The sequence below is a fragment of the Peromyscus maniculatus genome, chromosome 4 (genome assembly GCF_049852395.1).
Source record: "Peromyscus maniculatus bairdii isolate BWxNUB_F1_BW_parent chromosome 4, HU_Pman_BW_mat_3.1, whole genome shotgun sequence".
NCBI lineage: Eukaryota > Metazoa > Chordata > Mammalia > Rodentia > Cricetidae > Peromyscus > Peromyscus maniculatus.
The window spans coordinates 52,417,206-52,431,582 of record NC_134855.1 but is presented as its reverse complement, the minus strand read 5'-3'; the positions used below and the strand labels follow the sequence as shown (position 1 = coordinate 52,431,582).

The following is a 14,377-nucleotide window of genomic DNA, read 5'->3' as shown; positions in this document are numbered from 1 at the left end:
AGGAATTGAGACCCACAGGTTGAAAACCACTGTTTTAGCAGAGCAATAGTTTTTGGTTTTCTCCTAGGTCCATGGCATGTCTAGTCTCAGGTTTTTGGCCACCTGAGCAGTGTCAGGCATGAGTTCCATCTTGTGGAGTGGGCCTTATATCCAAGCAGAGAGCGATTGGTCACCCCCACAACTTTTGTGCCATTATTGCATTAGCATGTCATGCACACAGGTCGCCATGTAGATCATGGCTTGTAGCTGGGTTGAGGTTGACTCTTTCCAGTGTGTGCAGTATCTTTCAGTACCATGAACACTAACTAGTCTTCACTAGGAGTGAAGGCTCCAGCTAAGCACCAGCTTGACTTCTCTGTGTTCAGTGAGAAATACACATTCATCTTAAATGAACTTTCCACGTGGTCTGCTTCTTTTTCTTTTGTTGTTTGCCCCCACTGTACAAAGTTTAGTATACTGAACTCTGATATACCTATGATCCTACTTGAACAGTTATCATCTCATGGACTATCTTAATTTTATTTTTGCCTTCACCTTCGCTGCTTACATTATTTTGAAGTATATCTTATATTAGAGTAATTATAATATAATGAATTAATCATACTTAGAAATATTAATATCAAATATTAAATATTAAATTTTCAGTAGTTTAAAAAGTGCTACTTGCTTTAAAAATATTTTGTTTGATTCAGTATGAAAATAAGGTTGTACAAATAGATGGCTTTTAAAGTGTCCTCCTTGCATATGACCTCACTTCTATCCAGCCCAACAACCACTTATTTTCAGACACCTTTGTTGTTTTCCACACCTTTCCTTATCATACTTATTTGGGAAACCCTACCCTGTTTAAATATAATTACCTACTTAATCTTCAACAAACATTATTTGAATACACTTAATTTTTCCACTAAAAAACACTTTTATTTAGTGAGTGTGTGTGTGTGTGTGTGCCTATGTGTGTTTATATGCCAGATGTATGTTGTGCAGGAGTCTGTGGAGGCTAGAAGAGGGCGTTGGATCATTGGAACTGTAGTTACCGGTGGTTGTGAGTTGCCTGATAGGGGTGTTGGGAACCACGCTCTAGTCCTGTACAAGAGCAGCAAGTTTTGTGCAGCTGCTCCTCTCCAGGTCCTTAACCACACTGAACTTAAATCTGATTACCAAATCAAATCTGTATGTGAGTTGTTATCTAATCAATGTATTTTTTTCTTTAAAAACCCTACATTGTTGTGTGGGGGCATACATGTGTGTGGGTGTATCTGTCCACATTATACATGTGTGTGGGTGTATCTGTCCACATTATACATGTGTGTGGGTGTATATGTCCACGCTGTACATGTGTGGGTGTATATGTCCACTCTCTACATGTGTGGGTATATATGTCCACACTGTACATGTGTGGGTATATATGTCCACACTGTACATGTGTGGGTATATATGTCCACACTGTACATGTGGGGGCTGGAGAACAACCTTCAGGAGTTACTTATTTTTACTGATTATTTCTACAGAAAAACTAGAAACTTAATACATTTGTAAGGGGATTCCTTTTTTATCAATTTTTTATTTAATGTGTATGTGTGTTTTGTCTGCATGCATGTATGTGCACCATGAGTGGAGGTCAGAAGGAGGGTGTCAGATCCTCTGGAACTGGAATTAAAGATGGTGGTGAGCCATCATGTGGGTGCTGGGAAGTGAACCTAGGTCCTATGCAAGAGCAATAAGTGCCCTTAATCTCTGAGCCATCTCTCCAACTTCTCTTATTTTTCCAAAATTATTTATTTTTATTTAAAACATTATTATTTTTGCGACAGAGTTTCAGTTTGTAGCTCTGGCACCTAGGAATCCTTATGTAGACCAGGCTGACTCACAGAAATCTTTTTGCCTCTGCCTCTCCCTGGGATTAAAAATGTGCAGTACCATGCCTGGCTTACGGAATATCTTTTGAAGTGATTCTTCATATTCCATTATGCCAACTTAAATAAGCAGGCAAATTTTAGAAATCTTTAATTTTGAAAAGCTACTGATATCCCTTTGTAAGTCTCTTCTCAACTATAATAAAGATTTTCAAAATCTTATTTTTTATTAAAATGAGTAGCATACTTCTTAGAAACAAAATATCTTTATTACTATATAAAAAGACACTTGGTATTTGTAAATTAATGTGGGTGGAATGTTAAAAAAGTAAAAGTATTGTTTCTGAAAACATTAAGAATTTTTGTCTAGCTGGGCGGTGGTGGCACATGCCTTTAATCGCAGCACTCGGGAGGCAGAGCCAAGCAGTTCTCTGTGAGTTCGAGGCCAGCCTGGGCTACCAAGTGAGTTCCAGGAAAGGCTCAAAGCTACACAGAGAAACCCTGTCTCGAAAAACCAAAAAAAAAAAAAAAAAAAAAAAAAAAAAAAGAATTTTTGTCTAGGGGCAAGAGAGATGGCTGAGCAATTAGGAGCACTGGTTGCTCTTCCAGAGGACCCACGTTCAATCCCCAGCAACCACATGCCAGCTAACAACTGTGGTGATATATTGCGTACCCCAATAAAGCTTGCCAGAGGATCAGAAGACAGAGCCAGCTACTAGATTAGATATAGAGGCCAGACAGTGGTGGCACATACCCTTAATCCTATTACTTGGTGTGCATTTCTGTGAGTTCAAGGCCACACTGGAAACAGAGCCAGGCAGTGGTGGCACATGCCTTTAATCCCACACACCTTTAGTCCCAGTACTGAGAAGCACACATGCCTTTAATCCCAGGAAGTGACAGCAGGGCAGAGAAAGGTATATAAGGCGTGAGGAGACAGGAACTAAGGCAGTTCAGCTGAGACCCTTTCAGGTGAGGACTCAGAGGATTTCAGTCTGAGGAAAACAGGATCAGCTGAGGAGTTGGCGAGGTGAGGTTGGCTGTGGCTTGTTCTGCTTCTCTGATCTTTCAGCTTTCATCCTGATATCTGGCTCTGGGTTTTTTATTAAAAGACCATATAAGATTCAAACAACAACTGTCTATAATTCCAGTTCTAGGAATTCTGACACCCTCACACAGATATACATTCAGGCAAAACACCAATGCACGTAAAACAAAAATAAACTATTAAAAAAAATTTTGTCTATATAAAGTCCATTTAAATTTTTTCTGAATCTTGAAATGTATAATACAGGTAGAATATGAAATGTATGGGTAAATATTGGTAATTTTTATTTCTACATATGTGATAAATTTAGAGAAATTCAGAACATTTTTTGTTTGTCTCATGTATATTATTTATGATTGAGTTTCATATCTAAGCATCTTAATATTTTATTTAGCTCACATTTAAATCTTGTTTTCTAGATGAAGCATTGGATGATTTAAAATCCCAGAAGAAAAAGATTGTAAGTTAAATTTTATTTAATGTTAATTTATATAAATAAGTTAAGAACTGGATAATTAATGCTTATATATTATACCTTAGTGACTCTTCAAGGAACACTTTTGACAGTATTTTAATGTTGAAATTATTATGTTTTTTCTTTTTAGTTAATAGTAATACTCAGGAAAAAGTAGGTTAGGTGTGTGCACTTTTGAGATTCTGAGAACTTATGTTAATTGGAAGCTAAGAAATAAATAATTGAAGAACTAAATGAGGCAGAGAAGGTATAAAGGTGAGCCCCAAATGTAGGAAATGTATACTTGTATAAATTCTTAGGTTTCCTTAGTACTGAGAGAGAGAGAGAGAGAGAGAGAGAGAGGGAGGGAGGGAGGGAGGGAGGGAGGGAGGGAGGGAGGGAGGGAGGGAGGGAGGGAGGGAGGGGAGGAAAAAGAATATTAGTTGTAAGAGACAAATTCAACGTGAAAAGACTGAAACAAGAGGGAATGATATTTTCTTCTAGTATCTTCTACTTTATTCCAGCATTGGTGAGCACAGAATACCTGCTCTGAGGCTAATTAGTGAATGCTTTGGGTGTTTGGGGAAGAGTACTAGAGTGAGCAAAAGGGCCGAGGTGTTCAGAGGTCGGCATATGTAAGTCTGTAAGTGAGTTGATCTTGGGGTTTGTCTTAGTGTTTTTACACATTTTCTTAGTATTATAAAAGCTGATAGCATGGTGTTATGTAGAAACTTATAAAATGAAATTTAATCAAATATTCAAGTATATGTGGTCTGTTTAATGTACTTTTGTCTAGAGTATAAGTTTATTAGTTTTCTGTTGCTGTTATAAATAACTGAGGTATTTAATGTAAACTGGTGATAATTTACTTTGCTTCTTGACTTTAAAGGTTTCAGCTCTTGATCACTTGTCTGTGGTAGCATAGTACCTCAATGATGGGTGTGTGTTGTATGAAAAGGATTTGAAGTAAAAGTTAAACATAAAGGGGAATGGGTTTGTACCTATTAGTGCCTTAAGAATGATCTTATTTGAAATAGATAAATGAAACACAGACACACAAGTGAATACTTAAGGCTGACTGATCTACTAGGAATTACAGTTGTTGAAATAGCATTTTGACTTTGAGTTCTATGTTAAAGATTATAGTTGTATCTAATCTTTTTAAAATTTTAAAACATTTTTATCTTTTAAAAACTTTCACTGCATATATTTATTATATTTATTATGTTACATAAGGACATATTCATACAAATATGTATTGTATATTGAGCACATTCCCCTCTCATATCTCCCTGCTCACCCCACTTCCGTTATTCCCCTTTGTTCCCATAGACAATTTCACTTTTTCTTCCTGTCATGTATGTACACATGGTTTTCTGTTTGTCTAAAATCTGAGAACCACATACAGGAGAAAACATGCAATACCTGTTTTTTTCTGAGACTGGCTAAATTTTCTTAATGTGCCAATCTTTGCAAACCTAGCAGGAGATTTCATCCATACCTGTACTGACCAAATCAGTAGCTTCTTACCACATTGACTATTTACATTTTCATTATTTATTGTGAAATAAAACAGTAACTTTAATTTGTAGGTCATAAAGCAACATTTTAAGTGCTCACTTACCATATTCTATTGTGCCAGTGTAGAGCATTTCTGTCATTACTGAGAGGTCTGTTATAGTACAACAGATCTAAAAGTTATTAGCACCAGAGGTTAAATTCTTTAATATTCCATGATGACATTGATTTGGGCATACATTTCATGATACTCTTTCTCTACCTCCATTCCTAATTTTCCCTAGTCCAAAATGAATTTTACATCATAAAATTAAACTTGCTTGAGAATTTATTATAATTTTGAAATAATTAGTAAAATATTTTAGTTTTACTAAATTAGATTTATAAATCATCTAAGGACTTGGCGTCTTAAATGTTGAACATTTAATGGGGAATCAATTAACTTCTATTGTGTTTCTTTTAAAGCTATGCTTTAACTAAGTAAATGTGGTCTGGGTTGCTTTTTAAAATAAGTATCCTTGGAATGAACATGACATATAATGAATATAAGTGGTTATTGGTCACTGAGAAGGAAAAGATCCTGTTCCAGTTTTTCCAAAAGCATTTTATATTGCACAGTAGTTATTTGTCATAGCTGATTATTTTATACTAAATTTGAACTTTTTCTGCTGAAATGATATTTTACTAGTGATTACTTTTAAAATCAAACTCCTGTCTTAGGCTATAAAGTGACTTGAGAGCATTGTAAATAAAGTGCTATAACAATGAAGTATTTTAATTACAGCCCCTAGTGTGAGCATAAAACTCAGTAAAAATTGACTTACGTTCTGTTCTGTTTGGTTTTTTTCTTCTAAAGTTGTTTGAATCTAAGTGAAAAAAGAGGAGGGGAGAATGTTAGCTTTGAGTCACTTGAGCAAACTCCATGGCTGCTCTCCCAGTTAGTGAGTTCTCATTGCATTTGCAGCAAGCTAATTGCTTCTGCTAATAAATAATCTAAAATCGATGCTGACAGCACTTAATTGGCACAGAGATTTTATTTTGTAAAGCTCTTGGCTAACGACCTTCTTAAATTAATAGCATTAAGTGCTATGAGGAAATAAATCTGAGGAATTGCCTGTCATTTGCTTGTCATGTCTAATAACTTCCAATAATGATGGCTGATAGATTTTTGCACATTCCATTATTGAAGTTGGTGCATGTAATTATTCTCCTCATTATATGTAAACAATTAGCGATATTTGGTATTTCCTTGCAGTAAAGCTGCTAAAATACAAGCACTGTTATTAGAGGTAAGGAACTATTTTAAAAGCTTGGATTTTAATGATTTGATTGTTGGAAATCTTTCTATTTAGATGCATTTGCTGACTATAAGTACAAATAGAGGAGTGACTTTATTTTGTTTGATTCCAAGATTGATACTTTAATACCCCTTGAATAAGATTTATAAAAATAGATAGTATATGTTTCAAAATATAACAACTTATGGAAATTTTTGTTTGTAGCTTGAAGAAGTCATGGAAAAAGAAACTTATAAGACAGCTAAGTTAATTCTTGAAAGATTTGATCCAGACTCAAAGAAAGCAAAGGTAAAACTGACATTACTGTTTTTTCATTATGACTTATACATTGTATTAGGGACTGTATAATTTAAACATTATTGTAATTGACAGGAGTTTGAGCCGCCATCTGCTGGAGCAGCTGTAACTGCAAAACCAGGACAAGGTAAATAACTTTGTAGAAACTGCTGCTGCTGTTGGAAAGATCCATATTTACCCAAGTGAGTTCACAAGTGTGTGTTGGTGGTGTGTAAAAAGTTAAATGCTTTTATGTTAATTTATACTTGATAATCTGACATCTGACGTAGGATAAATAACAATTTTTATTTTGTGGGAATATATTGATAAGTTAGAATATTAAATATTTATTGAGATTAAAATATATAATTGATTTTAATCTTGAAGTTTAATTGATTTCACCTATATTTTATGAGCTTTTTCCCTTGCAAATAATAATCTTTGGAATGTCTGTTATTAATATCTTCATTTTTATGATTTCTTTCTGGAGAATGAAGACTTTTGTGATGGTTAAAAAACTTTAAAATAACACATTTACTTAATACAAAAGCAAAATAATTTAAAAATGAGTAAAAAGAAAATTGAATATATATGAAATTTTTTATATCATTTATAGAAATACATAGAAAGAAAAATTTCATGTAACAGCAAATTTTTGGAGTTGTATTACCTACCATACTGTCATCACCAATACATTAAATAATATATAAAATTTCAAGTCATTTTATTTTTATTGTGAATTATTTAAACTTAGTTTATTATTATTGTGTATATGATGTGTGTATGTGTGTGGGAGGGGACATGTGTGCCAGGGCTTATGTGTAGAGGTCAGAGGTAACTCTGGAGTTGACTCAGTCCTTCCACCTTCCTTTGGGTTGTAGAGATTGAGCTCAGATTCTCAAGCTTATGGGTATGCCTCCTCATCAGCCTCCAGAAGTCATTTTAAATGGTATATAAAATGTCTGCTAAAGTGGAGTGTGAAGATATCTTGAGTTTCATTAGTTTTTAATCTTTGTAGTTTTTCACTAGAGTCTGGTAAGTTTTTAAGATTTTGTGGCATTGAGGAATATAAAATACATAGAAAACTGCAACTCCTGTCCTTGCATAATTGAAGCCTGGTTTTAAATTTACAATACCATTTATAACTTTGAGAAGGGAATCTTTTTATAAATAACCACAAGGACTGTGAAGATAAAATGAGTCACATTTTAGGTTTTCTAATTGATATTGCTGGTGGGAAGAATTCATGGGTTAGAAAAATATTAGCTTGTTCTTTATTTTTTTCATTGCTTTTTTTGGTAAAAGTAAAAGTTCTCATATGATTAAAATAAATTACATATATGTGTTTCTAGTGAAATTTCCATATTTACAATCAGTGTTAAGTTTTCCTATAGTTTATACATTTGTTAAGCAATCCTAGAAAAAAGTTTTGTTATATGTAAAACATTTTTTGTATATATACTTTTAAGAAGTACTACTTAAGAAATACTGAGTTCATAGAAGCAGAGAATAATATTGTTGTTTTCAGAGATAGAGGTGATGGGAGCAATAGGGAGAGATTGGTCAAGGGATAAAATTTTAGTTATATAGATGAATGTAATACATAAACAGCTGACAGATAGGATAGTGACTATACTTAGTAATGCTGTATTGCTTACTTGAAATTTGCAAAGACTGGACTTTATGTGTTCTCTCCATATACAGGAAAACTGGTATGATGGATATGGCTAATAGCTTGACTGTAGGAATCATTTAATAATGTGTAAGAAATTCTTTGAATAAGTAATAACACTAGTAAACATGTTTTTCAGTGTGATATTTTACAGAAAGCCACGGCTGTTACTGTCCTAGGTATTTTAGTATTTAAAGTAGCAATTTTAAGAATTTAAACGTTTCTTAGAAACTTCAGAGACCCAAATAACGTTTTTCTTCTGACATGATAATTATAGAAAAGCTGCTGCTGATTTCATTTGCTTTTGGATAGTCTTCGAGAGAATATTTAAAAAATGCATTTAAGGAGCAGGCAAGATGACTCTGGTAAAAGCACTTGCGTCTATCCCCAGGATCTACATGTTGGAAAGAGAGAACTGACTCCTGCACATTGTCCTCTGACCTCATATGCATCATGGCATACAGGACACATTCCTCTCCCTCAAACTAATAAAGACATTGAATTAAAAATGTATTCAATACTTACAGGCAGATATCTTGGAGAATAAAGAGATGAGGGTATCATTTTTTAACCTAAAAAATTGGTAACTGTGTGCAGCTATACATGCATGTGTGTGCAAATGCATGTGGACCGGGGACACTCTCATGCTGTCACTTCAGGTGCTGTTTACTTTGTTCGGAGGCAGGGTCTCGCACTTCCTTATGACTCTCCAAGTAGGCTAGGTTGCCTGGCTAGCCACCTGGAGATCCACCTATTTCTGCTTCCCCAGCACTGAGATTACAAGGGCAAGTTCCATGTCCGGCTTTTCATTTTGTGGGTTCTGGGGACTGAGCTCGGGTCATGCTACTTGCACAACACACATTTTACGATTGAGCCATTTTCCCAGGCCCATCTCCCTCAAAAAACTTAAAACTTTAAATAAAAAAAAAAACATTACTTCTTTTGGGTGTCTTATTTTAGGATATCTTACTCCTTTTGGCATATAATTGCATTTTGGATTTTTTCTTAACATTTAAAAAGTTATAAATTAGGTTATTATTTCTTTTTACCTTTCAGAATTGCATTTTAGTTATGTTGAATCTTATTCAGTATCTTTTAGTTCATATCTTTATTTATTTATTGGAGACAGGGTTTCACTCTGTAACTCAAACTAATCTGGAACTCGTGGCAGTCCACCTGCCTCAGACTGCTGAGTGCTGGGATTGCAGGTGTGTGCCACCTTTCTTAGCTTCCTGTTGTCATAGTTGTTGGTTTTGTGTTTGTGTTAGTTCTGAGCTTCTGTTAGTTTGAATCTTGAGTTTTTGCTGCACTTGCATGCTAGTTTTCCCCTTTCCTCCCTCCTCCTCTTTTCCCTTCTGCTCTCCTCCCCTCTTACCTTCTCTTTTTAGTCTGATTTTTGGTTAACAGAAAGTGCAATAAAGTGCTGAATACATATATTGCATTCAGATATGGCCCTTGAAGTGATCTACTCTCTAAAAGGATTTTAATTTGAAGTGTCTATTTTGCTAGTTCTCTTGCAAATTGCTGAGCTGCAAAAACTGATGCATGTATAATAGATATCTTTATTTTGTGTAACTGAGTTGTTAATGATGTTTACTATACTTAGACTGATTACAGATTTTGAGGATAGTTTTGTTTGAGTTGCCTATTGTTTGATTTATGTTAAAAGAAATACTGTGCTTACTGGATGATTAACCCAGCTTCCCTGACATTCTCTTTCAGTCTCAAGTAGATTTCAATTTATTTTTTTAAAGAACAGCTTTGATTTGTAGACAAATGTCAAAGTAAGTGTAGGTTCCTGTTTGTTCTTGTGCCAAGTTTCTCCTATTAGAACACGAAGGTATGTTTGTAGCCATGTGATACATATAACTGAAGGCCGTGCTGTACCCTTTCCTGTTCTGTGATACCATTTGAGTTCTATGTTATGTTTAGTTGTCTGTTCTTCTTAGACTGCTTTTAACTGGAATGGTTTCTGGATTTTTCTTTATTTTTTGATGACCTTGAGAGATCTTTCCCTAACATTTTTTGGTAAGGAATTTTTAGAGTGTTTAATCTGAAAAAAAAAAAATTAGTTATCATTTGATATGAAGGATTGAGCATATAAAATAGGGATCTGTGTATATACATTAAATAAAACCTTTTGGTAAGATGCTTGTATTGTCATGGACTAGAAGATGGAAAGATTTTGTCTCACTATATTAAAAAGCAATAAAGCTTGGACAGAAATAAAAAATGAAATTTGTCACAGTATAAACTCCTGAGTATCCTCTCTATCATAGAGAAATGTAAGTATTTGGGAATGACAAAAAATTAAATTTCTTTCAAGATCTTGATTATACAGGACTAAATTTGTTAAGGACTGAGCTTTTTCGTTTTCAAGATCTTGAAATCCAGGACTATATTTAATTCTAATGTATTGTCCTTAGTTAGGGTTATTATTGCTATGATGAAACACCATGACCAAAAGCAAGTTGGAGAGGAAAGGGTTTATTTAGCTTACACTTCCACATTGCTATTCATCGTCAAAGGAAGTCAGGACAGGAACTCAAACAGGTCCAGAACCTGGAGGCAGGAGCTGATGCAGAGGTCATAGAGGGCTGCTTACTGGTTTTCCCCTCATGGCTTGCTCAGCCCACATTCTTATAGAACCAGGACCGCCAGCCCAGGTGTAGTACCACACACCATGGGCTGGACCCTCCCCCATTGATCACTAATTGAGAAAATGCCTTACAGCTGGATCTCACTGAGGTCTTGCCTTAACTGAGGCTCCTTCCTGTGATGACTGTAGCTTGTTTCGAGGTAATACATAAAACTAGCCAGTACAGATGAATAGGAGGTTTTTAAGTTCACATGTGCATTATTCCTGTTGATTTAGAGAGCCATATTCCCTTGGTATCCTCCATCCCTTCTGGTTCTTACACTGGATCCCCTTCCTTTTCTGTGGGTTGCCCGATCCCTGAGGGGAGGGATTTGATAGAGAGATCTCATGTAGGGATGTTTTGTGTCTCTCTCACTCTGCATATTGTCTGGCTGTGAGTCTCTGTATTTGTTCCCATCTACTATATAGGAGGAAGCTTCTCTGATGATAGCTGAGCAAGACACTGATCTATGAGTATAGCAGAATGTCACTGGAAGTCATTTCATTGCTGTGTTCTTTTAGTAGAACTGAAATACTTGGTTTTTCCCTTGGTCCTTGGGCTATCTAGTCTTAGGTTCTTGGTCACCAAAGCAGTGTTAGGTATGGGTTTAATCTAGTGGAGTGTACCTGAGTCAAATCAGATGTTGGTTGGTTATTCCTACAAGCTTTGCCCCACCATTGCATTAGCATGTCTTGTGGATAGGGCAGTGTTGTAGATCAGAGGGTTTGTAAGCTAGGATGGGGTTTGTTTCTCCTTTGGTAGCATGCAGAGTACCTTCTGGACCTGAGACAATAGCTTGTGGGGTAAAGTCTCTGTGTGGGTACCGGCTGGATTTCCCACATTCAGGGATTTGTTACAGGGCTGTCTTCAGCAGTAGGGCCTTGCCACCAGTTTGTGGAGAGCTACCTAGAGTGTTGGCAAGAGCATGGCTTGTTCGGGGGTGCCCATAGGACCCCTTTGACCAGCAACTCAAATGTAATCCATTTCTGGTACTGGAGGCTTCATTTGGTGATGAGAGCTGTCTAGTTGGGGTTCTGTTCCCCCCATTATTTGGTGGTTTTATTTAAATTGCCGTCATATATTTAAATATTTTAGGAAGCTTCTACTGCATTGAGCTTCTATACTACCCCTTAAATGGCCCTTCATTTTAGCTGCCTATCCTCATATCCTCTCTCATCTGTGCCCTTTCCCCACTTGATCCCCCTGTTCCAGTTGTCCTCCCCCATCTCACCTATAATTATTTATTCTGTTTCCCTTTCCTAGGGAGATGTATCTCTTCCTGCTAGTCCCTTACTCTATACCTAACCTCTGTGGTTCTGGATTATACTTTGGTTATTATTGACTAAATAGCTAATATCCACATATAAGAGAATACATACCATTTTTGTCTTTCTTGGGTTACCTCACTTAGTATGATTTTTTTTCTAGTTCTGCCCATTTACCTGGGACTTTTACAATTTCATTTTTAAAAAAAACAGCTGAATAATACTCCATATTGTAAATGCACCATATTTTTGCTATCCAATCATCTGTTGAGGGACATCTAGGTTGTTTCCAATTTGTGGCTATTATGAATAAAGCAACAATGAACATGGTTGAGCAACTGTCTCTGTAGTAGGATACCCAAGAGTGGTATAGCTGGATCTTGAGGTAGATCGATACTCATCTTCCTGAGGAACCTTGCCACATTGATTTCCATAGTGGCTGTACAAGTTTGCAGGCTCACCAGCATGGATAAGTGTTCCCCTTACTCCACGTCCTAGCAAGCATGAGTTGTCATTTGTTTTATTGTCTTAGTCATTGTGACAGGCGTAAGATGAAATCTAAATCAAGAAGACCTTTTTTTTTTCTTTTTTGTTAGCTTGGAGATTGGGTAAAACAGAACAAAGCTGAGACATAAACTTAGGATGTAATCTAGTATAGATATGAGAGGAGGGCATAAATCATACAAAATTATGGCAGTGTAAATGAAAAAGAAGCATCTAGAACAGTGGTTCTCAACCTCTGGATCGCGACCCCTTGGGGAGCAGATATTTACATGATGATTTATAACATAGCAAAATTACAATTATGAATAGCAATGGAGATTTTGTGGTCGAGGGTCACAAGAGGCGCTGTGTTAAAAGGGCGCAGTGTTAGGGAGGTTGAGAAGCATAGAAAGCAGACTGATGTGGTTTGATGGTGATTACATTTGGAAAGTAGTGGTTGGTAAGAGGAGTTAGTAAATCATCTAGATTATCTACCGAGACTCGTGAGAGTCAGTGCAAAAATAATGCCTGGTAGAATAGCTTCTAAGACATGGTGTCCTTTCTATGTGAGAATCTGCAAGCAACTATGTGCTTGCACGGTCTTTCCAGGATTGCTAAGGAGATACTTCCATGAATAATCTACAGTGTTTACGAGCTAGGAGTTGATATTCAAATCACTATTGGAAATGTTTAGGTCAATTTTGAAAAATTAAGTTATAGTTATTTTTATTATAGAATATCCAGTTCAAGAATTAATAAAAAACTACAGATTTTAATTTTTTTTTTTTTTTCCTGAGACAGGGTTTCTCTGTGTAGTTTTGGTACTTGTCCTGGATCTCACTCTGTAGCCCAGGCTGTCCTCGAACTCATAGAGATCCGCCTGGCTCTGCCTCCCAAGTGCTGGGATTAAAGGTGTGGGCCACCACTGCCCGGCTCAGATTTTAATTTTTGCATAGTTAGATTTTCGCTAAAGAAACTCAAATAACTTGTGAACCATTTAATGTATAAATTAATATCTATATTTTATTTTATTTAATCTTTATGAGTGATTTGCCAGCATGTATATCTGTACACTGTGTGTGTGCCTAGTGCTGGAAGAGGCTAGAAGAGGGTGTTAGATACCCAGGAACTGGAGTTACAGACCATTGTGAGTTGTCATATGGGTCCTGGGAATCAAACCCAGGTCCTGTGGAAAAACAACCACTTCTCTTAACCGCTGAACCATCTCTTCAATCCCCTAATAACCATATCTTTTAAAAAAGAAATTTTTAGAGGCTAGAGAGATGGCTCAGCAGTGAAGAGCACTTGTTCTTACGGAGAACCTGGGTTTCCTTCCCAGGACCTATATGGTGACTTACAACCATTTGTAACTCCAGTTCTGGGGATCGATGAAGACACCAGGCATGGATGTGGTGGGCATACATACACAAAGGCAAATAGTTACATATAAAATAAATAATTTAAAAATATTTGTTTTTGTTTAATACAAATGTTTTATATGTATACTTCTTTTTTTTTTTGCATTTATGTACGTGTGCTGCATGGCTTCCAGGTACCTGTGGAGGACCGAACAGGGGACCGGATCCCCTAGAACTGAGGTTACAGACAGTTGTAAGCTCTCATGCAGGTGCTAGGAACTGAACCTAAGTACTCTGCAGGAGCAACCAATGCTCTTAGCTGCTAAGTCATCTTTCCATTCCCTATAAAATATAGTCACTGTAGATACTAGATTGCTTCAGAGCACTTACATTCTCTTTTTAGTTTTCATTTTTCCAACGTTAGGGACTGAACTTAGGACTTTGCTTGTTCTTGGCAGTTGTCCCACTACTTAACCATAACCCCAACCCTTGATGTTTTTGACCCTGGGT

At 36.1% G+C, this 14,377-nt stretch overlaps 1 protein-coding gene across 6 annotated transcripts in view; it reads left to right on the top strand.

Moving 5' to 3' along the window:
* Nucleotides 1-14,377, top strand: part of Lnpk (lunapark, ER junction formation factor) — a 58,131-nt gene that overhangs the window by 25,886 nt on the left and 17,868 nt on the right. For all 6 annotated transcript variants that reach the window (XM_042275482.2, XM_042275483.2, XM_006972450.4 and 3 more), the window contains exons 6-8: nucleotides 3,324-3,364; nucleotides 6,379-6,462; nucleotides 6,547-6,598. In XM_042275482.2, the coding sequence (XP_042131416.1) occupies nucleotides 3,324-3,364; nucleotides 6,379-6,462; nucleotides 6,547-6,598 (177 nt within the window). The remainder of the gene's footprint in view (nucleotides 1-3,323; nucleotides 3,365-6,378; nucleotides 6,463-6,546; nucleotides 6,599-14,377) is intronic.